Below are 27,070 nucleotides of genomic sequence, written 5' to 3' on the forward strand. Positions count from 1 at the left end.
GTTCTTCTAGTGCCACCAGCAGGTGAAAGAGGCCTTTTTCACAACATACCTGCACAAGTAATGACAGCTTCTGTGTAGGCTCTCAGTTGTCCAGGTGGTTTCCATAGTAGAGAAGCTTGAATCTTTGACTGGACTGGGTTGCTTGACGCGAGGACGTTTTGCTTCAAATCGCAGAAGCTTCCTCAACTAAAATTCTTGCTCTGGAAGTCGGACTTCTGACTCTTGTAGAGAAGAATAAAACAGAAGCCAACAAAAGCTGGAGTTTTAAACCTAACCAGACCCCTCCTACTGAGAGGCAGACTGCTATAGGCTAGTGACTAAACAATAGCTCTAATTAGCACCTACTGTGCTCTAGTTAGCACTCTCCTAATGACACGACAGCTGTCCCTCTAATGATGGGATGGATGCCTTTCTGATGGCTCCCTTGATGACGTGAATGACTCATTATCATGAACAAAAGACTGAAACTGCTTTGACCTGAGTACCCCATTGTAAACAGGGGATAAAGCGTGTCTCAGACCCCCTCCCCGGTTAAGGCTGGGTTTCAAACGTTTCACAAAGAATGCCTCCTTGACCCCTCTCGCAAACCATTTCTTCTCTCTGGCTAATATTTTAACTTCCTTGTCCTCAAACGTGTGGTTAGTGTCTTTAAGGTGGAGGTGAACCGCAGACTGAGGTCCACTGGCGCCCTCTCTGCAGTGCTGGTATAGCCTTTTGTGTAAAGGTTGCTTCGTTTCACCTATGTAGTGCTCGTTACAGTTTTCCTGACATCTGATAGAATACACTACATTGCTCTGTTTGTAACTAGGGATCATGTCCTTAGGGTGAACTAATTTCTGCCTCAAGGTGTTAACCGGACAGCACAAAATCCCAGTTTACTTTAAACCGGTTAACACCCAGTCCAGTCGAAGATTCAAGCTTCTCTACTATGTAATGACAGCGTCCGTCCATGCTTTGCTTTACTCTGACACTGAAGCTGGAGAATAAACCACATTTTAAAAAACTGACAAAATTTAGTTTTTGTTGAAATCCAAGCATTGTAATGTCGGTTTATTTTAGAAACATCTTGTAAAATTACAACTCATTTTAATGAAGGAAACATATTTATCTGGGAGGAATTCCATAAATCAAATCAAATCAATTTTATTTATATAGCGCCAAATCACAACAGTCGCCCCAAGGCGCTTTATATTGGCGCTAAATAACTAATATTTTCTTTTTGCATGTGAGCATGCACAAGCTTTTCAAAAGACCGGAAGTGACCTCGATGCAATGTGTGACGCTGACTTCTAAATCACTCCAGAGGTGTTACCGGGTTACAAAAACGATGGTTGTTTTCATTTCAGAAGTCTTTATTTCTCACTTAGCTTTTACGTAATACAAGAAACGTGTTTGATTTACACAGAAACACAGCGGTTTCCACAGTGTTTAATTAGGAGCCAGAGAGAGACTAGCTGGCACACGTTACTCTACCTCTGTGCTCTGATTGGCTGCCACCATCTACTACCCATAATGCTTTGTTTGGGGAAGCCAAAGAGGTTAATAAATGAGAACTAGAGGCCGCAGTCGCACTGCGCCGTGTCCCAGCAAGGAGGCGTGGTCGCCATTTTAATTCCGGGCAAGTCTGTAGGCAGCGCGCATAGATGCACAATTAGTCTCGTCAAGAAACAGGTGGAATATGCCGGAAAGCTGCTCATGTTGGCAAAGCCACAAACAGGAAAAAGGGAGACAATATTTCCTTCCATAAGTAAGTGGTTTTGGTTCTTCTTGTCACTTTGTCTGTGACATTTGGTTGATAAACAGCTGTATGTTTCCTGCCGTACCTGTGCCGTCCGAGGACATGGACCGTTAACTCTTCACTTATGTCTAGTTGATATTTTCCACTGTTAGACCAATGTCTACTTAAAATACTTGTTGTTAGTGATTTAAAATTGTTCAACAAGGCCAATGAGATATATATATATATATTATATATATATATATTGTGTGTATATATATATATAATTTTTTTTTTTTTTTTTTGCCTTAAATAACCGAGCCGCTGTCGGAGATTATAATGACCCGCGCTGTGCCGCTCACAGTCACAGCCTCACACAGAGACGTGCACCCACACCACTGACTTCATCAATGAAACTCAGTCAATAAAAGATAACTGTGTAAAGATAAAATATATAAATATATTGTAAGGAGCTGCACTGAACACAGCAGCAGCTCAGCTGGAACAGATCAGATCCGTGTAACTTTCAACACTAATATTTGGGAATGTGTGGATGTCAGAGTAAGTTTAATACTTTCCTGACATAATTTAATGTTAATTAATTTTACTGGCTCGATATCCAGGTCAGAACGGCATTTTAACACGTATTTTGCAAGTGTTTTTCTGAGTGTTGAGTCGCGAATCCCCATTGAAAATGGATTAACATCCAGGAACTTTGTCAGTATTTCACCCGGTTAGGAGGCGTTGTGTTGCTGTCCATGAAGGGACGTTCACGTTTAGTGGGCAGCACTGGCAGTGCGGACTCTAGTTCTTATATATAACCTCTTTGGGGGAAGCCATGAAGTGATCTATGACATCACTGTTGGTCTCAGCTGTCGCTGCCATCAATCGTTCAAGGTCATTTGTTCTTTTGAAAATGTTTCTCTTCAGGGGAACTTTGTTTTTCTACAGATTGGGAAAGTCCAGAATAATCACAAACCCTTAGTGCAGATTGTCAGCTTTAATTTGATGGTGAATTGCAAAACTTCCTGTATGCCATCCCACATTTTTAAGGGAAAAATGTGGTTTGCTACTTTTCTGCTGTGTGTGTGTGTGTGTGTGTGTGTGTGTGTGTGTGTGTGTGTGTGTGTGTGTGTGTGTGTGTGTGTGTGTGTGTGTGTTATTGTTACTTCAACAGGTCTGTTCAGGTCCTTAAGGGGCTTTGTGTTGTCTAATATTTCTAGATTGTTTGACCTCACTAAAAGATGAAATTAAGATCTACTTTTGGCTGTTGGTTCTCTTCCATCATCACCCTGCAAATCAGACCAGAGGATTAGTCTAGATTTTAATATCTCTAGCGCCACCCTGTGGTCATCATTTAGATGTTGGCGAGGTTCTTAAGAAAATCAGTCCTGTTTGTATTATGGCTGTAATGAGCACGACCGCCTGTAGAGGGCGTTTGAATACCTTCCTCTTTCGTGATGTCAGAAACCTGCTGAGCGACGATCCCAACGAGAAGCTGGACATCAAGCTGAACCCTGACGGCAGCGGGCAGCTTTATGTTCCTGGACTGACAGAGTTCACTGTCCTGAGTGCTGATGACATAAACCAGGTCAGAGCTGCTCACCACATGCACGTTTCCCTGCTCCTTCAAAGTAAAACGTCACCACTGACCTCACTGTGTTGTGGGGCGGGGCCTACCTGTCCAGGCGTTGGAGCTGGGTCACATGAATCGAGCGACGGCCTGCACTAACCTGAATGAGCACAGCAGCCGCTCGCATGCGTTGCTTATGGTCACTGTATTGGGCTTCAACGCCGCCACCGGCAGCCGCACACGAGGTACACGCCCACACTCTGGATCCACTCAGCGCCACTTTTTTATTGATTTATTTTTAATGCTTTTGTGGTGATCTGCTGCAGGAAAGCTGAACCTGGTGGACCTGGCTGGTTCAGAGCGGATTGGGAAGTCTGGGGCCGAGGGGAACCGTCTGAGAGAAGCTCAGTGCATCAACAAATCTCTGTCGGCGCTCGGCGACGTCATCCACGCCCTGCGGAGCAAACACACCCACGTCCCTTTCAGAAACTCCCGCCTCACGTACCTGCTGCAGGACTCTCTGAGCGGCGACAGCAAGACGCTCATGATGGTCCAGGTGAGGCCCGTCAGGTGAAAGGTCACGGCTGAGCGAATGACGCGGCGCTGACTGTGTGTGTCTGCAGGTGTCTCCTCTTGCCGACAACATGAGCGAGTCTGTCTGCTCCCTCAAGTTTGCCCAGCGCGTTCGCACCGTGGAGCTGAGCTCCGCCTCCTCCTCCTCCCACCGCAGACACGAGAACTCGTCCACGTCGTCCTCGCCCACACACGACAGCGTCGAGGTAACAAACTGTCCCCACAAAATAAATCCACTCTCACACGGAATTGATGACGTTTCTGGAAAACTTCCTGTGACGATGTTTCTGTCACAGCGGAGAATCCACGTTATCCCGCTGGAAACATGTCGGAAAGAGTGAATGTTCTCTCTAAGAGGGAATCCAGAATCAGTTCCACGGTTTTCAGTCCGTCGGAAGTGAAACATCTCTGACGTTATTGAGGCTGTTCCACGTTGTAAAAACGTGATCGCAGATTCAGTGGTGGGCACACTTCCGATAATCCGATAACAGATAATTATCGAAGATAATGTTTTCATTATCGGATTATCTTTTTAGATAAATTTAAAAACCATCATCGGACTAATTATCTTCCGATGAATTACTGTCCAATAACTTTTAGACCAATAACGTACTAAACTAAGCTAAACAGTGAAAAACATTTTTAAAACTGTTAAAGCTGTTGAGACCTACCTGTTTCCTAATAAGCATGTTGTTCTATCCTCTGCAAACAGAAACCACTCTATGGTCTGTAAGCAAAGGAGAACCGGTGACCAAAAAAAAAAGTCATTTCCTTTAACACCATACTAATATAATCGCAATGTCACCAAGTCATCCAGAGGCATACATGTTTAACTTATGGTTCAAATTTTAACCACTCATTTTAGACAAGTTATTTAAAATTATTGTCATGTCTGTCATGTTTGCTCTGTATGCACCACTCTGCATTTAATCATTAGTGATCGATCTCTGCTCCCCTCCACAGCATGTCTTTTTCCTGGTTCTCTCCCTCAGCCCCAACCAGTCCCAGCAGAAGACTGCCCCTCCCTGAGCCTGGTTCTGCTGGAGGTTTCTTCCTGTTAAAAGGGAGTTTTTCCTTCCCACTGTAGCCAAGTGCTTGCTCACAGGGGGTCGTTTTGACCGTTGGGGTTTTACATCATTATTGTATGGCTTTGCCTTACAATATAAAGCGCCTTGGGGCAACTGTTTGTTGTGATTTGGCGCTATATAAAAAATTGATTGATTGATTGATTGAAGTTTATAAAGCGAAAATATCAGATATATGTTTTCGTTTTAAAGTAATGTGCTAATTTTTAAGGTTTTGTGAGCACATGCTGTGCCAGGCAGCAATGCATTATGGGTAGCATAAGGTAATCTCAGACGTTCACGACAGGACAAATGCATTTCAGACTCTCTGTTCAGGGTCCACAGATAGCATCATTAAACTCTAGTGCCTAAAACTCTTGTGAATATATTCTCTGGGTTTATAGACGTTAGTGTATTTGCGTTTGTTAAATTCCACGCATCTTAAATGTAGCAGACACGAATTATCTGGAATTTTGTTTGACATTTTTTCAAGGCCGCTACTGCCATCTACTGGCCAGGAGTGTTCATGGCAGTATTAAACGTCTGGGTACATGGCTGCTCTCAAAAGTGTTGGTATTGTCCATTGTCCAGGCGCTTTTTGTGTGCATATATATGTTAACTTTGTATTCTAAAACTACGGTTAGAAGTAATTCCGACTCCTTATCGGTCCACACGAACGAGGTTGGCGCCATGTTTTTAGTTTTTGTGGAAGTGACGACAAGAGAATAAGGCTCCTGAATGGATAGAATTTTAATCAGTACCGCCACCCAAAGGTTTGGCAGACTCATTACAACACTTTTATACGGTTCGATGTGGATGGATTTTTTTTTTTTAAATGACGTAGTGTGGATGAAGTTTTTTCCCCAGACTGAAAGGGTAAGATATTCGGTTTTACAAATACCTGACAACGTGTGTACATGGCCTTATGTCTGTGAAAGGCACTATATAAATAAATTTACTTACTTACTTACTAATATTGAGTGCACGTTTTACAACATCATAAAAGTTTTAAAACATGCAATTGCGATGACAACTTCCAGGGCTCCGTAAAAATGCCTGTTTTTACAAATAAAAATTGAATATTTTACAAAAGCACATTTATCTTTAAATCAACACACGACACACGTCACATTAACGTGTTGGTTTACATAATGGATTACTGAACCAATCACTGTTTAGCACTTTTACCCAGAATGCTTTGCAGTCTGTGTTTGTTACAAAACCTCAGAATTAGTGCCTTATTCAACATTAAAAGATATATGTTATATTTTAACTTTGTACAAATGACAGAATTGACATTAATGGAGTTATTCTATCAGTATTTTCAAAAAACCATAAGTTAGTATGACTTTATTTTTCAAGACCTCCGCCTGACCGGAGTGTTGAAACTGATAGGGAGCTGGCCTTATGGCTGCACTTGGTGTGTCTCTGTGGTGGGAGCGCTGTTGTAAACAAGAGCTTCCAGCAGGGGCAGAATGTTGAAAGAAAAATGTTTATGATTAGTAAAGAGTTGATTCCGTGGGTGCTCTCAGGATTTGTCTGTGCGGCTTCCTGCAGGGGGCAGCATGGTCAAACATTCTTGCTTGTTCTTTAGGTCTTTACCGCTTTTGATGCTTTCAAAAGCGATCGTGTTAAAAATCAATTTCAGCTCTTTAGTAACTGCAAAGGTCCCATAGACAACACCGGAATTTATCGGTTATCGATTATCTGTAACTTCCGATACATTTTTGGGTGGTTTATCGGTTTATCTTTATCAAAAATAACTTTTCAGTTATCGTATTATCTGTTATCGAAGTAAATTTTTTGGTTATCTGTGCCCACCACTGCGCAGATTGAGCAGAATCCATGACACTGATATTATAAACGTATTAATTTCCATCCTTCAGCTTTATTGGCTCTTATGGGTCCTCTGTTTCCCAGCTGGACTCGCCCCCCGTGACACCACTGCCCCTCCCCATCTCCCGGGCCAGCAGCGCTGGCTCCACCCTGTCCTCCACCTCCAGGACGCCGAGCAGCTCCCGGAGGAGGTCTCAGTCTCAGCTGTCCGCAGGTAAGAAGACGCAACGAAACAAACACTTTGCATCTCACACGTTCATGCTGGAACATTTTTTTGATCATATTCCTCAAAGACTTTATCACATAAGACGTATGTCAGAGTTCACAAAACAAACCTGAGTTTTATTCTCCAACTAAAATCAAAGGATCAAAGTAACGGGAACATCAGTGGCTTCAGACAAAACACTGGAATTGAGTTTTTTTTTTGTTGTTTGTTTTTTATAAATTAAAAAAAAAAGTCAAATGAGCTGATGATTCTAAATGAATAAATGATTCTAAAAGTACTGATATGCAGTGGACCCCGTCATTAGCGGCCCCTCTCAAGAGAGCTCCCCCCCAAATGCAGCCACAGATTCCGCATTCCGTGTAAATTCCCAACTGGGTTTAACCACAGAAGTTGCGTCAAAACTCCCGCGAACGTGAGCTTCCGAGGTTACTTCAGTTAACAAAAGAACAAAGAAAAACGGCTCTTGTTGGCAAAACGTCTTGGAAAAGAAACACTTTAACATTAGAAGAAATGGTAAAAGTCATTTGTTTGAAGGGGAAAGGAGAAGGTTCCGGAAAGTTAGCTGTTAGTAAAACGCAGATCAACAACATTCATACAAACGCTGAAGATTCACCACAGGAAGAAACTCCGACATCATGTCCTGATGGTAATGAAGACGTTTCCAAGGCATCAGATGTTACCAGGTGTTTAACTGTTTTGTGGACTGATCTTGTTTCAATTTGACGTCATTTTTGTCACTTTAAAGGATCTAGTTCTTGTGCTGTGATGTTTTGAACTGACACTGAGTGGAAGACATGGTTTGTCCATAAATCTGTGATGTTTTTTCCCTGTACTTCATGCTTGTAGTAATATGTTATTGAGTACTGTGCACATGCTGGGTTTCCCCCCCCCGATGTAGAGGGGCTCCACTGTAATACATTTTATTTTTGGTACCATATGTCCTGGGTAATTAAGTCATAAAATGTGAGGAATGTGGACTTTGATGACATCATCTCAGGCCACGCCTCTCAAGACGCTCTATTAAAATGACTGGTGAAAATCTGAATTTTTTACAGTGTGAAATCAGTGTATTTTGTGGACTTTGATGGTGAATACGTCAAAATGGTTCACTAAGTGATGCACTAAAATGACTAGTGTTGCTCATTAGGTGGACAGATTTTCCAGAGATAATATTTTCAGGAGGAAAGTAAGTTTTTTTTTTTTTTTTTTTTTTTTTCAGAATCAAATTTATTACCAAGTAAGTTCTCACATACAAGGAATCTGATCTGGTGCCATTGGTGCATAAAAAACAATAAAAAGCAAAGGAAAAATACTTGTAACATACTTGTAACAAAACTATGTGGAACACAGTGGCTGTGCAGATGTACAGGGATGATCAATCTGTACTTAGGATCTAACCACTGAGTTTATCCTTTTATGTCGTCAGGAGAAAATTCTTAGTGTGTTTCTTGCCCTGAAAGCGTGGAATCGGCCGCGTTTTGTGGCTTGTGCCACTGCATCGCGTCATGCTAAGCTGAGGTGCTACGTGTGGGATACAGTCTCACTGAAGAAGACACTTCTGTGATCACTGAGTCGGATGAGTGGCCGCTGTTAGCAGGACAGCCGGGACGTCCAGTTCCCAGCCCTCTGAGTTACTGGCTGAGCTAAAACCATAGCTAAGCTAAGCTACCGGGAGTCCCACAGCAAGTCTGGAGGAGGCTGACTGTGGGACACTGTTTTTCTGTAGACCGAAGACAGCGCCACCCAGTGGAACAATAATTCTATATGTCTCTGTGTGTGAACACAGCAGGAGTGAAACCAGAGGCGCCACTGTCACATATGTAATTATTATTATTTAGTTTTCTTGTCACGTATGTGATGGTCTTTGGTTTGTTTTTTCTGACGACATGAAGGGAGGCAAAGAGACTGAGATGGACATTTGTTGATCACAAAATACAAAAGTTTGATTTGAAAACCAAATTAAAGCCAGATTATATTTCGAGACAAAAAACAGACCAGATTGACTGTGTGTCCCGGAGGAAGACGTGACGTGGACACGGGTGGACTGGCCGTGTGTCCCGGAGGAAGACGTGACGTGGACACGGGTGGACTGGCCGTGTGTCCCGGAGGAAGACGTGACGTGGACACGGGTGGACTGACCTGAGGTTATGTCACTTTTAAGATCCTGAATCTGTTGGGCGGTTTTCAGATGCAGTGTAAATAATTTCCTTTTTATCAGGACTCGAACACGTTAAGGAGCTCAAGTAATGATTCAGGATCTGGTGTGTAGTTTTTCAATGACGGTGTTGATATGACCTTTAATTTAACCTTTATTTAACCGGGTTAGTCCCTTTTGAGATCGCAATCTATTTTACGAGTAAGACCTGGACATTTATAAAGTCTCTTGTCCACCCTGCATGTCTTTGAATGTGGGAGGAAACCAGGAGAACACAGGGAGAACATGCAAACTCCGCACAGAAAGGCCACAGGTGGGAATTGATCCTATGACCTTGTTGTGAGGCAGCAGTGCTAACCACTAAGGCACTGTGCTGTCCAATATTATACACTTGAAGGAACGACCCGTCTGTGAACTGACAGCGTCTACAGGTATATTGTGGAGTTCAGTGACATGGAACCATGTAACCACAATGGGCTGTTAGTCGGCTGCCCATGTGGGGGCGTCGCTCTTTGGACCCAGATGCGATGTAAGAAAGTTCCACAAAGATGCGACCTGACGCATCGTCTGTTTTCACTGGAAAAAAAAAAGGTTCATCTTCCAAAAACACTTTTTCACGTTGCATTTGGTTCTCAAGGTGTCAGCGCGCATGCTGCGCTCCGTTTTAAGGGGCTAATCTGAGTCAAACGGCAAACAGTTGGATCATAAAGACTAAAACAATTTATTTTATTTATGGGACAATTTATTTCATTTATTTTTCAAACATGGTGCAACTTGTTCATGCAACAAGAACAGAAATAAACAGAATGAATTTATTGTCATTTATATAGTGCCACAGATCCAGTCTATTTAATTGAATGTAAATACCACATTAGCCAACAGATGCTAATGGGCTAACAGAAAAAAGAACTTATCACTGGTTCTTGATATCACTGAACAGATGAAAATGCTGAAGCTGAACTAAATGTGTGCATGTTGATCTCACTAAATGCAAATACTTTCTTTTAAATGAGTACAATATTTTCCGAAGTATGTCAGTTTTTATTATTAGTTTGGGAGGCCCTGCAACGTATCCTCTGGTGATACTAATAATCATAATTATAATAACTATTTATGTACAACCCCAATTCCAATGAAGTTGGGACGTTGTGTAAAATGTCAATAAAACAGAATACAATGATTATCAAATCCTCTTCAACCTATATTCAATTGAATACACGACAAAGACAAGATATTTAATGTTCAAACTGATAAACTTTATTGTTTTAGTGCAAATATTTGCTCATTTTGAAATGGATGCCTGCAACAGGTTTCTAAAAAGCTGGGACAGTGGTATGTTTCCCACTGTGTTACATCACCTTTCCTTCTAACAACACTCAAGCGTTTGGGAACTGAGGACACTAATTGTTGAAGCTTTGTAGGTGGAATTCTTTCCCATTCTTGCTTGATGTACGACTTCAGTTTTTCAACAGTCCGGGGTCTCTGTTGTCGTATTTTTGGGCTTCATGATGCGCCACACATTTTCAACAGGCGACAGGTCTGGACTGCAGGCAGGCCAGTCTAGTACCCGCACTCTTTTACTACAAAGTCACGCTGTTGTAACACGTGCAGAATGTGTCTTGGCATTGTCTTGCTGAAATAAGCAGGGACATCCCTGAAAAAGACGTTGCTTGGATGGCAGCATGTGTTGCTCCAAAACCTGGATGTACCTTTCAGCATTGATGGTGCCATCACAGATGTGTAAGTTGTCCATGCCATGGGCACTAACACACCCCCATACCATCACAGATGTGTAAGTTGTCCATGCCATGGGCACTAACACATCCCCATACCATCACAGATGTGTAAGTTGTCCATGCCATGGGCACTAACACATCCCCATACCATCACAGATGCTGGCTTTTGAACTTTGCACTGGTAGCAATCTGGATGGTCTTTTTCCTCTTTTGTCCAGAGGACACGATGTTGATGATTTCCAAAAACAATTTGAAATGTGGACTCATCAGACCACAGCACACTTTTCCACTTTGTGTCTGTCCATTTCAAATGAGCTCGGGCCCAGAGAAGGCGGCGGCGTTTCTGGATGTTGTTGATGTTTGACTTTCACTTTGCATGGTAGAGTTTTAACTTGCACTTGTAGATGTAGCGACGAACTGTGTTAACTGACAATGGTTTTCTGAAGTGTTCCTGAGCCCACGCGGTAAGATCCTTTACACAATGATGTTGGTTTTTAATGCAGTGCCGCCTGAGGGATCGAAGGTCACGGGCATTCAATGTTGGTTTTCAGCCTTGCCGCTTATGTGTAGAAAGTTCTCCAGATTCTCTGAATCTTCTGATTATATTATGGACTGTAGATGATGGAATCCCTAAATTCCTTGCAGTTGAACGTTGAGAAACATTGCTCTTAAACTGTTGGACTATTTTTTCATGCAGTTGTTCACAAAGTGGTGATCCTCACCCCATCTTTGCTTGTGAACGGCTGAGCCTTTTGTGGATGCGCCTTTTATACCCAATCATGACACTCACCTGTTTCCATACAGGTGTTCTTTGAGCAGTCATCAACTTTCCCAGTCTTTTGTTGCCCCGTCCCAGCTTTTTTGACACGTGTTGTAGGCATCCATTTCAAAATGAGAAAATATTTGCACAAAACAATAAATTTTATCAGTTTGAACATTAAATATCTTGTCTTTGTGGTGTATTCAATTGAATATAGGATGAAGAGGATTTGCAAATAATTGTATTTTGTTTTTATTTACATTTCACACAACGTTCCAACTTCATTGGAATTGGGGTTGTAGAACTTTCCCAAGAATCAAAGCACTAAACAAACTAAACTCCAATAATAAAAGAATGAATGCCAGTAATAAATAAATACACTACAACGATATACAAAAACCCAAATTAAAGAGCTCAAAGCACAGAATAAGGTGCCACTTATAGTCTGATGCAACTTATCTATGCAGCACGGTGGCTTAGTGGTTAGCACTGTTGCTTCACAGCAAGAAGGTCATGGGATCAGTTCCCACCTGTGACCTTTCTTTGTGGAGTTTGCATGTTCGACCCGTGTTTGTGTGGGTTTCCTTCAGGTGCTCCAGTTCCTCCCACATTTAAAGACATGCAGTTTAGGTTGATTGGAAACTTTATAATTGTCCAGGTCTCCCATACAAAAGAGATCTTGATCTCAGTGGGACTAACCTGGTTAAATTAAATTTTTAAGAATATATGGGCTTTTTTGTTTCCTCTTCAAGACGCGTTTTGTGACAGGTCAATCAATCAATCAATCAACTTTTTTCTTGTATAGCGCCAAATCACAACAAACAGTTGCCCCAAGGCGCTCCACATTGCAAGGCAAGGCCATACAATAATTATGAAACACAGTCTACGTCTAAAGCAACATAACCAAGGGATGGTCCAGGGTCACCCGATCCAGCCCTAACTATAAGCCTTAGCGAAAAGGAAAGTTTTAAGCCTAATCTTAAAAGTAGAGAGGGTATCTGTCTCCCTGATCTGAATTGGGAGCTGGTTCCACAGGAGAGGAGCCTGAAAGCTGAAGGCTCTGCCTCCCATTCTACTCTTACAAACCCTAGGAACTACAAGTAAGCCCGCAGTCTGAGAGCGAAGCGCTCTAATGGGGTAATATGGTACTATGAGGTCCCTAAGATAAGATGGGACCTGATTATTCAAAACCTTATAAGTAAGAAGAAGAATTTTAAATTCTATTCTAGCATTAACAGGAAGCCAATGAAGGGAGGCAGGTGTGACTTGTACTCCAGAAAATGCGGTATACAGTTTTAAACATTATAGTTAGCCTTACCTTAGCCTAGCCATCCTCCTTGTTGTCCTCCGGCTGGCCCACAAAATGCAAAAAAGTGCGGTCGTATTAACATTATTCCTTCTTTTTATTCCAGTGTCTTGTGGCCATAGATAATTGAGCCCCCCCCCCCCCACACACACACACACACATTTGCTAACATTTAGCAAATTACTTTGAATTCATAAACGTTCACATCTGAATTTCCACTGACTGCTAAAAAAAATTTTTATTCTGACGTGTAAATGATCATTTGCAGCTTTACACATTTAGCTTGACTACCCGCAGCAACTCTCAGCGGACTCATTATTTTAGAATGCCGTGGGCCGGGGACCCAGAGGTGGATGGTGGCTGGCAGGGACAGGCCGGGTTCTTCTGTCTCTCACTCTGTGGTCTGACTGGTTGGTTTGCAGACAGACTCGTAGACAGAGCGAGTCCGCTGGTGGGGGATGGTGGGCAGGTAGGTGGGGTTTATGCTGATTAATGTCTTGCTTAGCATGAAGGCGCTTAGCATGGCATGGTGCCCAACATGTGGCCTACTGGACCCTGCACACACGCATCTTTAGTCCTATACCAGCTTGTCTCTGTGCACCCGCAAGCTCCAGGGGCCCCTCGGGAGCCCACATCACCCAATGTTCTCATCAGCTTCTTTTGACAAATGAGGTCAAGTCACAAGGAAACAATAAGTTAAACGCCTCATGATCTGTTTTCAGAAAACCTCCACGGACGTGCAAAGCAGTGCTCACATTAAAGGTGCATTACGTAGTTTTCATCAATATCTAGTGCTGAGGTTTTGCATGCCACCCTCACACGTGCGCACACTCAAGAGTTAGCATTTTTGCAACGCTGAAATAGAGACATAACACAAATGAAGAAGACAGTCGTGTAGCTGATGGACCTGAAGTTATGATCATAAGCTGTTAGCTCGCCAGTGCCTTTAGCTATGTTAGCAAATACTGGCAATAACAGGCAAGCTAGCCTCAACACATGTGTGAGGGTTAATGAGCCGTTCCACAGAGGGCCGTTCCTTCCTGTTTCATGCTGAACAGCGAAACAGTAACGTCTCCATTCATTCTTTCTCAATCTTGAGCAAACTTGGTCTCCGCGGTAGTTACGCCCATCATCGGCACCAGTTTCAAAATTGGGGTGAAATTTCAAGCTGTTCAAAATTTTCATCCTGATTCTCCAAACGAGAGTCGTGCACGGTAACGTGTACCATCCGGGTGCTCGTTGTCTTAACGGCTCCACTCAGGCTCGAACGTCTTTAAATGGGGTCGTCCTTGTGAGTACCATTTGAAACCTGATTGTGCTCCATCTGAGTAAAAAAAACTTGAAGCAGAAGTGTATGTTGCAGTTCTGGCCAAGGACCCGCTTTTTCAAGTGGGTTGCCAGGTCTGCACTTTATAAGCCAGCCTGATGGGAGGCAAACCGGAGTAAGCACTTTCATCTCTTTTTGTTGTTGTTGTTGTTGTTTGTTTTTTCTGGATCGTATTAGAACGGTGTCCTGTGGAATCGGGGTGTAAAGTATTGGCTGGGTTGCATCTGAAACCTTACCAGTAGATGTCACTGAACTCTACATAATGCACCTTTTACAATTTTTATATTTATATATAATATAATAATAAAATTATATATATATATATATATATATATATATATATATATAATGTTTAATGTTCAAACTGATAAACTTTATTGTTTTTGTGCAAATATTTGCTCATTTTTAAATGGATGCCTGCAACAGGTTTCTAAAAAGCTGGGACAGTGGTATGTTTCCCTCTGTGTTACATCACCTTTCCTTCTAACAACACTCAATAAGCATTTGGGAACTGAGGACACTAATTGTTGAAGCTTTGTAGGTGGAATTCTTTCCCATTCTTGCTTGATGTACGACTTCAGTTTTTCAACAGTCCGGGGTCTCCGTTGTCGTATTTTTGCGCTTCATGATGCGCCACACATTTTCAACAGGCGACAGGTCTGGACTGCAGGCAGGCCAGTCTAGTACCCGCACTCTTTTACTACAGTCACGCTGTTGGAACACGTGCAGAATGTGTCTCGGCATTGTCTTGCTGAAGTAAGCAGGGACGTCCCTGAAAAAGACGTTGCTTGGATGACAGCATGTGTTGCTCCAAAACCTGGATGTACCTTTCAGCATTGATGGTGCCATCACAGATGTGTAAGTTGTCCATGACATGGGCACTAACACACCTCCATACCATCACAGTTGTGTAAGTTGTCCATGACGTGGGCACTAACACACCCCCATACCATCACAGATGTGCAAGTTGTCCATGACGTGGGCACTAACACACCCCCATACCATCACAGATGTGCAAGTTGTCCATGACGTGGGCACTAACACACCCCCATACCATCACAGATGTGCAAGTTGTCCATGACGTGGGCACTAACACACCCCCATACCATCACAGATGTGCAAGTTGTCCATGACGTGGGCACTAACACACCCTCATACCATCACAGATGTGCAAGTTGTCCATGACGTGGGCACTAACACACCCCCATACCATCACAGATGTGCAAGTTGTCCATGACGTGGGCACTAACACACCCCCATACCATCACAGATGTGCAAGTTGTCCATGACGTGGGCACTAACACACCCCCATACCATCACAGATGTGTAAGTTGTCCATGACGTGGGCACTAACACACCCCCATACCATCACAGATGTGTAAGTTGTCCATGACGTGGGCACTAACACACCCCCATACCATCACAGATGTGTAAGTTGTCCATGACGTGGGCACTAACACACCCCCATACCATCACAGATGTGTAAGTTGTCCATGACGTGGGCACTAACACACTCCCATACCATCACAGATGCTGGCTTTTGAACTTTGCGCTGGTAACAATCTGGATGGTTTTTTTCCTCTTTTGTCCAGAGGACACGACGTCCATGATTTCCAAAAACAATTTGAAATGTGGACTCATCAGACCACAGCACACTTTTCCACTTTGTGTCTGTCCATTTCAAATGAGCTCGGGTCCAGAGAAGGCGGCGGTGTTTCTGGATGTTGTTGATGTTTGGCTTTCACTTTACATGGTAGAGTTTTAACTTGCACTTGTAGATGTAGCGACAAACTGTGTTAACTGACAATGGTTTTTTGAAGTGTTCCTGAGCCCACGCGGTAAAATCCTTTACACAATGATGTCAGTTTTTAATGCAGTGCTGCCTGAGGGATCGAAGGTCACAGGCATTCAGTGTTGGTTTTCGGCCTTGCTGCTTACGTGTAGAAAGTTCTCCAGAGTCTCTGAATCTTCTGATTATATTATGGACTGTAGATGATGGAATCCCTAAATTCCTTGCAATTGAACATTGAGAAACATTGTTCTTAAACTGTTGGACTATTTTTTCACGCAGTTGTTCACAAAGTGGTGATCCTCACCCCATCTTTGCTTGTGAACAGCTGAGACTTTTGGGGATGCTCCTTTTATACCCAATCATGACACTCACCTTAGAGTGTTGTTAGAAGGAAAGGTGATGTAACACAGTGGTAAACATACCACTGTCCCAGTTTTTTTGAAACGTGTTGCAGGCATCCATTTCAAAATGAGCAAATATTTGGACAAAAACAATAAAGTGTATCAGTTTGAACATTAAATATCTTGTCTTTGTGGTGTATTCAATTGAATATAGGTTGAAGAGGATTTGAAAATCATTGTATTCTGTTTTTATGTACATTTCACACAACGTCCCAACGTCATTGGAATTGGGGTTGCAATGATGAACATGAAGTTCAAATCTTTAATGTCAGTAACAGCGCCCTCTTCTGCGGGTTTGCAGTACATCTCGTTGCAGAGGACGAATGACGGTTTGGTCCACTGACGTCTTTTCCTCGTGACTTCAGTTTGTCTGCGTCCTCGCTTGTCTCGCTGCTCCAGAGTTTAACGTGCTGATGAACTGAGGATTGTGGATTGATGTCCACAAAAATGTTTTTGTTAAAAGTTCTCAGAAAATGATGAACTTCCTTTGCTGCTGTTTGGAAAGTAAAATGCAGCAGCGCCACCATGTGGTGAAGAGTGGTTTGGGCCTTGTGTTGGACTTGGTATTTGACGGGTCATGTGACTGTGCACTGATACTCTGCTGTTCCTCGTAGGACGGTTGAAGATGACCACCTGAGCCTGAGGGGGTGGAGCAGTGCCCTGTGGCATGCTGGGACATGGCCACCCTGAAATGTTTTACAACAAGGAGCAAAGACTGATGGGACTTCTAGAGGCCGGGATGACGGATGTCAAAGATGGAGGTCAAACTTGATCTCTGAATGAACGATCAAAAAACAGGAGTATTAAGCTCCACCTATCAGGAGTGAACCCTGAAAATTGCAACATTTACTCGCAGTATTTATTTAATTTTACTGAAGTTTTACTTTAAACTTGCAGATTATTTTCTAACCCACAATCCCAAATTACCAGTAATATATTCACAATATGTTTCTAATATTTATATTTATTTTGAACTGTTTAGATTCAAAATAATGAGATTTATCAGAATTAATTATTTAATTCTGAATTTATTTAATCTTTTTTTTTGGGGGGGGGGGGGGCTAATTTTTAAATAGACCTTTTAATGATGTAGCTGCTGTCCAATCAGCAGCCTTGTGATGCTGGTTGTCCAATCAGAACGAGAGCAATACGAACACTGTGTCTTTACAACTGTCGTGCTTCAGTGTTTCTTCTTGATGTTTCTTTATGCTGTGTGGGCGGAGCTTCAAAGTTTTATTTTTCTTTTGACTGAACTTCCTGCTGTCACACAATTGCCACAGGTGACCTTTGACCTCATAACGTGCCGGTAGGATGAAGGATAAAAGCTTTTGTTTTGAGCAGAAATGCTCACAATTTGTTTTTTTTTTGTTTGTTTGTTTTTTCTTTTTCTTTTTTTAAATAAACAAGTCAAGTTGTGATTGTGTGTTTTGTTTTCTGGCGATTCTGCAGCGTCACAAACGAGCGGCACTGACCTCAGGAGGCATGGCCTGTGTGAGGTTTGTTCAGAGCCTGACAGAAGTTAAAACTGGTCGTTTCTGGTGGTTTGATTTTAAATGAGGTTAAAAAGTGCAAAGCCCCTCCCAGCACATTAGTGCTTTAATTCTGAAAATTTAATCCTGCTTTTAAACTCAGATAAAACTGAAGTTATTGTACTTGGCCCCACAAATCTTAGAAACATGGTGTCTAACCAGATCCTTACTCTGGATGGCATTACCCTGACCTCTAGTAATACTGTGAGAAATCTTGGAGTCATTTTTGATCAGAATATGTCATTCAAAGCGCATATTAAACAAATATGTAGGACTGCTTTTTTGCATTTACGCAATATCTCTAAAATTAGAAAGGTCTTGTCTCAGAGTGATGCTGAAAAGCTAATTCATGCAAGAGAGTAAACTGCGCGACCTTATGTCAAAAAGTGATTTATGGCCCTGTCAGCCAATCAGAATCGACTACATCACTATGCCCCGCCCCTAGCCCCGCCCCTGGCCCCAAGCTCCATCCCTAACTCCGCCCCAAGCTCCGCCTCCAAGCCGGGTTAGTGTTATGGTTAGGGTTAGGGTTAGGGTTGGGAGGTTTTCTTCAATTTAGTGATTAAACACGAATATTTTAATACCCCTTTAATATTTTTTTATTCTTAAATTAATGCGTCTCCTTTTCTGTTTTTTAATTCTTAAATTAAAGAAGGGTTAAAAATAACCGTCTCTCGGCTGTAACGGCTGTAAGTCTTTGCAGCAATACGGTCAAATACCCACGCATAGAGCTCCTCACGCAAACATGACCCCACGGCTGTAATACCTGTTGCAGACGCTAGCTGTGTGTGTGTGTGTGTGTGTGTGTGTGTGTGTGTGTGTGTGTGTGTGTGTGTGTGTGTGTGTGTGTGTGTGTGTGTGAGAGAGAGACCTGCGCAGCGGGGGTGTCACGCTGGATGGTCTTTTATAACATAGTAGAGAAGCTTGAATCTTTGGTTGAAGCTTGAATGTTTTATTACATCCGATTTCCTGATGACGGGGTCGTTCGCTGGGCTTGTTTGAAGACGGAAAAACAAAGCTTATTCTTAGTCATGATAGATGCAGTTTCTTTTAAGATATTACCCGGTCGATCAGGGGCTGCAGGACACCCGCTGATCGGAGATGCCGCCCGAGGTGATGAAGGTGGAAAAAACTGTTTCTTCTCAATCACGCCAGATGGTGTTTTTATTCATCTGTTGAATTAAGCCCCGCGGGCCGAAGACAGGGTTTAAAAATCCCCTTTTCGATGACAGAGTGACATACAGCATCCACCATGCCGAGACGAATTCCGATCCTCCGTTACATCTGTGAGATGCCCGTGAACATCACCATGATGACAGAGGGCTCACTCACTCCAAAAAAAAGCGAGGATGTACGTCAGCCGCTTGAGTCAGCTGATACCGGAGGAAGATTTGACGTACGGCCTGGAGGGGCCCGAACGGTTAACTTACACGTTCGATCCGTATTTCGCTCAAGTAAGTTTCTTCACTCTGGCTGAGGGTGAGACTGCCACTCGAGGAACCCCGCGGGTGGCGCTTACTTCCGCCGACTGGGGAGTGTTCTCCGCAGCTGCAGGGTCGATGATTCGTGACACGGTCAACCCTGAGCCTCCAGGAGATCAGACGCCGGAAAAGAGGAAAACTCACTTCCAACTCACCTGGCTCAGCCCCCAGGGGCCGCGCTATAGGGTGATATTTCAGCGGGGACCTCCTGACGCTGACTCTGAGGGTGAAATTAAATTGGAGAGAGTTAGTGCCAGCGGCCGCGTCAGATCTGTCACAGCCGCGGCTGAGAGCTGGGACGAGTTGTTCAACACCTGCAACGAGAGGATTACGGGCCTTTTTACAAGGTGTCTGGCCTGGAGGGACGTGATCGAAGTCCGAAAAAATTTGGCGCCTCTTTTTACTTAAAAAAAAAAAAAAAAAAAAAAAAAAGAAAAAAACTCTGCTGTAGCTCCTCCCCTGCATGCACGGGGATTTCTATAAAAAAAACCACCAGACCACATCTCATTTAAGCATCGGATGATGGACCAGCATGAGCTCCTCAACCTCCCCCATCGCACTGGCCGATGACATCACTTGCGACTGGGCACTCGCCTGTGGAAGAGACCCGCCATCCCCGGGGCAGGCCTGGATGAGATCCGCCGAGCCGGTCGTGAACCAGGACCGGCGCCAGAAGGCTTCACGGACCCGCGGCGGGTACGAGACCCCGTGGGGAGTTCAGCTCGAACCGGTCTGGGGTGAGATCCATCCTTCTCAGGCGCTTTCTAGCCCGGGAGGCGTGGGCTCTCTTCCCACTGTCACGGAGGCTGCGAGTCCAGGGGAGGTACAAGACCTCGAGCGGGCTGAGAAATACGCCACATCTTACGCATCAGACCGGCCAGACGGGTTCCTGTCAGAGGAATTCCTGAAAACAGTGAAAGTCGGCGTGGCCCACTTACTTTTGGCTGTGATCAAAAGTTAGACAAAAACTCTGTTACGGGTGTGAGATCGATCACCCCAGCCAGCGACAGCACGAGTGCCTGGACCCGTTAAATGAATATTTCTTTACCGGACATTTTGAGAGATTAATGGTGAGACTCTGGAGACCAATCTATATTCCGGCTGTGGTAAAACTCCTAGCCCAGCGCTTCCTCAACCCATCGGCGGCGAGGGTCCAGGGGGCGGTAGAAAACATCCTCACTGAGCTGAAATACACTGATAATTTTGAAGCAAAGATCAACAAACTCTACACGTTTCGGTGAAGACACCGATCTCGACCTGGAGGGGATGGTAGCCGTCTAAACCCCGACGGCTGAAAAAAAAAAAACCTGCATTTTTTTTTTTGTTTTTTTAATATCATCATTATATTGTTTACAGTCATGGGTAATTGTGTGATGAGTCTCTTTCAAAGCCTGCAGGAAGTTTATATTATACGTGAACTCTCGTATAAGCTGGAGCGGGTAGTCATTTGCAGGCTGGAGACCCCAGACACCCCGCCTTCATGCGTTATGGAGAGGGTCTTCGACGTTATCAGACGTTGCCCCGGGCCCGGAGTCTGGACAGAACATATCTATAACGCGGCTCTCCATTCATCTGAAAAATCTCTGTACAACGTATTACTGAAAATCTCTGTTTTGACCACCGACGATTTTACACGGTGTAATCCGCTGCACCTGCTTACATTATACACTCTGTTTGTGGATGTGATGGCGTGCCGGGTGAAACAGCTGGAACTGCCCAGAGGGGAGATTGTTCCTACACTTTTACAGCTGAATACTGAAATAAACCGTATGAATGAATGAATGAATGAATGAATAAATGCGGGGGAGATGTATTACTGAGTTTTCCAGTTTTGTACGTGAACGTATACTTTTTTCCCTCCACGTATGTTGTGTTTAATAAACATGAACGTATACTTTTTTCCCTCCACGTATGTTGTGTTTAATAAACATGAACGTATACTTTTTTCCCTCCACGTATGTTGTGTTTAATAAACACAACATACGTGGAGACAATTAGCTAAACTGCAGGATTGTCTTACAGACATAAAGACATGGATGACCTCTAATTTCCTGCTTTTAAACTCAGATAAAACTGAAGTTATTGTACTTGGCCCCACAAATCTTAGAAACATGGTGTCTAACCAGATCCTTACTCTGGATGGCATTACCCTGACCTCTAGTAATACTGTGCGAAATCTTGGAGTCATTTTTGATCAGGATATGTCATTCAATGCGCATATTAAACAAATATGTAGGACTGCTTTTTTGCATTTACGCAATATCTTTAAAATTAGAAAGGTCTTGTCTCAGAGTGATGCTGAAAAACTAATTAATGCATTTATTTCCTCTAGGCTGGACTATTGTAATTCATTAGTATCAGGTTGTCCTAAAAGTTCCCTGAAAAGCCTTCAGTTAATTCAAAATGCTGCAGCTAGAGTACTGACGGGGACTAGAAGGAGAGAGCATATCTCACCCATATTGGCCTCTCTTTCAAAATTTGTACGGGGCATCCACCCTACGCAGGAGGCCTGCAAAGTTTAAATATAAGATCGGAGATATAGTCAGGGTCTCCAAGCTCAGGGGAGTTTTTGATAAAAAAAATATGAACAAAGTTATACAGATGAAATGTTCACGGTGTCAGAATGTATACAACGTGCGCCGCCCGTTTATAAATTGAAAGATTATGACGGCGAGATCATTGAAGGTTCATTTTATGAACCAGAATTGCAGAAGGTTAAAATAGCAAAAGACAGACCGTATCAGGTTCAAGAAATTATTCGTGAACGTTTTACCAAAGGGAAGAAATTTGTATTTGTCAGATGGACAAATTGGCCCAAGAAATTTAACTCCTGGGTTCCCGCGGACCAGCTGATGGCCGTATAAATATGACATCTATCATCAACAGACATATGAGAGATGGATCGGGATCTGAAACACGGATTTTATATGACTCTGCCTTCAAAGGTATTCCTGGACAACACAATTTCATGCTACCAGGTGGACTTGGCTCCACACCTGGATCTAGAGGGTGACTGGGATGTGGCGCTGACGGAAATTTCTTATCCACACACCTGGTTAAATATCCCGGAAAAGCCTTGCTGTACGTTTCAGGTGAAAAAAATTATGGGCTTACCGCCCAAGAACAAACTCGCCGTTCACTCGCAATTTTTTGACATGGGATATTATGATAACTTTGAGGTTATTGCAGTGCGGATAAACCCTCGTTTGAAGACTATAGATCCGAAGCTGACTTTAAAATATGATGATATCCAGAAAAGGTTTCTGTGGGAAGGAGACGGTACCTGCCAGGTATATTTTGAAGCCCCGACGACGTACATGCTGGGGATACAGCCTAATCAATGGCTGAGATGCGGGCCCGGGGTCACGAGCTCTCCCCGCTACCCCGATATAAAAGCGGGCATATATCACCTGTTCTGTTATACAGACGTTGTACAGCCTCAGGCGGTGGGCAACGCTTTTGCTCCTCTCCTCTGAGCATTCGAAATTGGAGGTCGTTTTGGGGAAATAATTACAAAGAAATTCAACCCCGCTTATTACATCCCGGTCTCCAAAAGACATATTGAGACGATACACATCGAAATCAAAAGCGATCAAGATCGACCGGTGAATTTCAGATACGGTAAATTGGTTGTGACATTACGTTTTAAACCGGCGGGATAAAAAAATGGCCGGGGCAGCGCACAAAGCCGACATTTATAGATTTGTGCCTTACTATGAAAATCAAGTCGGGAACGGCCATCACGGCTTCCACGGCGCTCCTGTTATGTACGGGCACGGGCTCGGGAACATATTTCCTTCCCACTGTCGCCAAGTGCTTGCTCACAGGGGGTCGTTTTGACCATTGGGGTTTTTACGTAATTATTGTATGGCCTTGCCTTACAATATAAAGCGCCTTGGGGCAACTGTTTGTTGTGATTTGGCGCTATATAAATAAAATTGATTGATTGATATTTTCGAAACTGTTCAAATTTGTGTCGCCGCTGATTAAACAAGGATACACGATCGCCAAACCTCACCTGAAAAACGCAGCTCGAAGCATCGCTTCCGACGTAGTGAGCCGTGTTGTTGAGAGAGCCGGACGGAGTCAGGAACCCGAGCAGCAGCGGGGGTCCGGGATCATGGTGTTCTCAAGAAGGCCCCGGAAACGGATCAAAACCGTTAAAAAGCGAAAGACCCCGGAAAAAGCAGAACAGTTCGAAGGAAGCATAAGAAGAGGAGGTTGTCCGGAGATATTTTCTCTTAATGTCTCTTTTGCGAAATAATTCCCCCGAATGCACCATGAGCGAATTGGATTTATTCGCCATCCCCGGGACCCAGCTGTCCATCGAGCAAAGCCAATACGTTGAGGTCAGCCCGTTATCAGCCCTGACGGACACGGGGCCCTATCAAGTTTTTTTTATAGAGGAATGGTCTATTTGAAGAGTTTGTCAGGTTTTAGAATTCATCATAGTACAGAAACAGCATTAGTGAAGGTTACAAATGATCTTCTTATGGCCTCAGACAGTGGACTCATCTCTGTGCTTGTTCTGTTAGACCTCAGTGCTGCTTTTGATACTGTTGACCATAAAATTTTATTACAGAGATTAGAGCATGCCATAGGTATTAAAGGCACTGCGCTGCGGTGGTTTGAATCATATTTGTCTAATAGATTACAATTTGTTCATGTAAATGGGGAATCTTCTTCACAGACTAAAGTGAATTATGGAGTTCCACAAGGTTCTGTGCTAGGACCAATTTTATTCACTTTATACATGCTTCCCTTAGGCAGTATTATTAGACGGTATTGCTTAAATTTTCATTGTTACGCAGATGATACCCAGCTTTATCTATCCATGAAGCCAGAGGACACACACCAATTAGCTAAACTGCAGGATTGTCTTACAGACATAAAGACATGGATGACCTCTAATTTCCTGCTTTTAAACTCAGATAAAACTGAAGTTATTGTACTTGGCCCCACAAATCTTAGAAACATGGTGTCTAACCAGATCCTTACTCTGGATGGCATTACCCTGACCTCTAGTAATACTGTGAGAAATCTTGGAGTCATTTTTGATCAGGATATGTCATTCAAAGCACATATTAAACAAATATGTAGGACTGCTTTTTTGCATTTACGCAATATCTCTAAAATCAGAAAGGTCTTGTCTCAGAGTGATGCTGAAAAACTAATTCATGCATTTATTTCCTCTAGGCTGGACTATTGTAATTCATTATTATCAGGTTGTCCTAAAAGTTCCCTAAAAAGCCTTCAGTTAATTCAAAATGCTGCAGCTAGAGTACTGACGGGGACTAGAAGGAGAGAGCATATCTCACCCATATTGGCCTCTCTTCATTGGCTTCCTGTTAATTCTAGAATAGAATTTAAAATTCTTCTTCTTACTTATAAGGTTTTGAATAATCAGGTCCCATCTTATCTTAGGGACCTCGTAGTACCATATCACCCCAATAGAGCGCTTCGCTCTCAGACTGCAGGCTTACTTGTAGTTCCTAGGGTTTGTAAGAGTAGAATGGGAGGCAGAGCCTTCAGCTTTCAGGCTCCTCTCCTGTGGAACCAGCTCCCAATTCAGATCAGGGAGACAGACACCCTCTCTACTTTTAAGATTAGGCTTAAAACGTTCCTTTTTGCTAAAGCTTATAGTTAGGGCTGGATCAGGTGACCCTGAACCATCCCTTAGTTATGCTGCTATAGACGTAGACTGCTGGGGGGTTCCCATGATGCACTGTTTCTTTCTCTTTTTGCTCTGTATGCACCACTCTGCATTTAATCATTAGTGATTGATCTCTGCTCCCCTCCACAGCATGTCTTTTTCCTGGTTCTCTCCCTCAGCCCCAACCAGTCCCAGCAGAAGACTGCCCCTCCCTGAGCCTGGTTCTGCTGGAGGTTTCTTCCTGTTAAAAGGGAGTTTTTCCTTCCCACTGTTGCCAAGTGCTTGCTCACAGGGGGTTGTTTTGACCGTTGGGGTTTTACATAATTATTGTATGGCCTTGCCTTACAATATAAAGCGCCTTGGGGCAACTATTTGTTGTGATTTGGCGCTATATAAAAAAAAAATTGATTGATTGATTGATCCCCGGAGACGGTGATAGGTATTTAGACCTCAATAATACGCTGCTTTATCTGCGATTGAAAATTACAAATGCAGACGAGACTGACCTGGCTAATGACGCCCGCGCGGGGGTAATGAATTACCCTCTCAATACGATTTTCTCGCAAGTCAACGTGACTCTGGGTGACCGGCTAATGTCCCAGTCCAGCGTGACGCACCCGTACAGGGCGATGATTGAGACGCTGCTGAACTTTTCGCCCGCTTCATTGAAATCGCAGTTCACGGGCGGATTGTTTTACAAAGACACCCCAAGTCAGCACAATTCGACCGCTGTGGATGACGCGGGCCCGAATAAAGGCCTCGTGAGCAGAGCGCGCTTTAGTGCCGAATCGCGTGAATTTCAAGTTCAGGGCCCGCTGCATGCGGACATATTTTTCTGCGAGAGGCTTCTTCTGAATAATGTTTATCTAAGAGTTAAATTCATTCAAGCCAGCGATGCTTTCTGCCTGATGGGGCTGGCGGCCTCCACTTTCAAGCTGAAAATTCTGGGCGCGTCCCTATTAGTTAAGAAAGTCACCGTATCCACTGCAGTGAGATTGGGTCACTCCGCGGCTCTCATGAAAGGGAACGCCGTGTATCACGAATCAACGTTAAGACTTACGTGATCCCCAGCCATTCCAGGATATGCAACCAGGAGAACCTGTTTTTAGGAACCATGCCCAAATATGTGGTTCTGGGTATGGTGAATCACAATGCATTCAGCGGGAGAAGAGATCTGTCCCCGTTTGAATTTGCACACTATGACCTGGAGTACCTCGCACTCAGTCAAAACGGGAGACAGCTGCCGGCTAAAGCTTTCCAGCCTGAATTTAACAACAGACTCTCTGTCAGGGAGTTTTACAATCTCTACACCGCGACCGGACGACACTTCAAGGACCTGCCTCTCTGTATAGACCGGGAGGATTTTGCACACGGCTACGCGCTGTACGTCTTCAATTTAAACCCGGAGGAGGACAGCGGCGCTCTGAGCCCCGTCTCCACAGGGACCCTGCGACTTGAGATGAGATTCAGAGTCGTGACTCCGCATACCACCACGCTGATAGTGTACGCGTGTTACGATTCTCTCCTGGAGATTAATTCCAAGCGACAGGTCCTTGTGGATTTTTACTGATGAACACCCTGGAATTGGACGCTGTTATGAGGGGCTTAATAGACCTGTTCGCCGGTGTTTTCGCGTCTGACGAGTTATTCCGGATCAAGCCGGACCCTCCCGTATATTTCATTGTAAACACCCACCCTAGACATTTACCGGGGGAACACTGGTTAGCGCTCACCGTTGGAAAAAAAAAATGGTTGAGCCACATTTTTTGACTCGTTCGGCCTCAGCCTGGACTTTGAATACTACCCTAAAAGCATCGTGCGATATCTGGAGAATCTCCCAGATGTTAAAAACATTCTGTATCACAACAAACAGCTTTAGCACGAGTTATCGGACGTATGCGGACAACACTGCGTGTATTATCTGTATGACAGAGCCACTGG

At 43.6% G+C, this 27,070-nt stretch overlaps 1 protein-coding gene across 3 annotated transcripts in view; it reads left to right on the forward strand.

The window, feature by feature from the left end:
- kifc3 (kinesin family member C3) overlaps window positions 1-17,707 on the forward strand; it is a 203,991-nt gene extending 186,284 nt beyond the window's left edge. Inside the window, exons 16-22 of one of the 3 annotated variants that reach the window (XM_034182888.1) lie at window positions 3,185-3,308; window positions 3,406-3,535; window positions 3,617-3,846; window positions 3,914-4,069; window positions 6,848-6,977; window positions 13,369-13,415; window positions 17,081-17,706. In XM_034182888.1, coding sequence (XP_034038779.1) covers window positions 3,185-3,308; window positions 3,406-3,535; window positions 3,617-3,846; window positions 3,914-4,069; window positions 6,848-6,977; window positions 13,369-13,415; window positions 17,081-17,089 — 826 coding nt within the window. In that variant the 3' untranslated portion in view covers window positions 17,090-17,706. Of the gene's footprint in view, window positions 1-3,184; window positions 3,309-3,405; window positions 3,536-3,616; window positions 3,847-3,913; window positions 4,070-6,847; window positions 6,978-13,368; window positions 13,416-17,080 lie in introns of all 3 variants that reach the window. The other 2 variants (XM_034182872.1, XM_034182880.1) reach the window with 2 other exon arrangements.
- The last annotated feature ends 9,363 nt before the right edge of the window (window positions 17,708-27,070 follow it).

Source organism: Thalassophryne amazonica, chromosome 2 (assembly GCF_902500255.1).
Source record: "Thalassophryne amazonica chromosome 2, fThaAma1.1, whole genome shotgun sequence".
Taxonomy (NCBI): Eukaryota; Metazoa; Chordata; class Actinopteri; order Batrachoidiformes; family Batrachoididae; genus Thalassophryne; species Thalassophryne amazonica.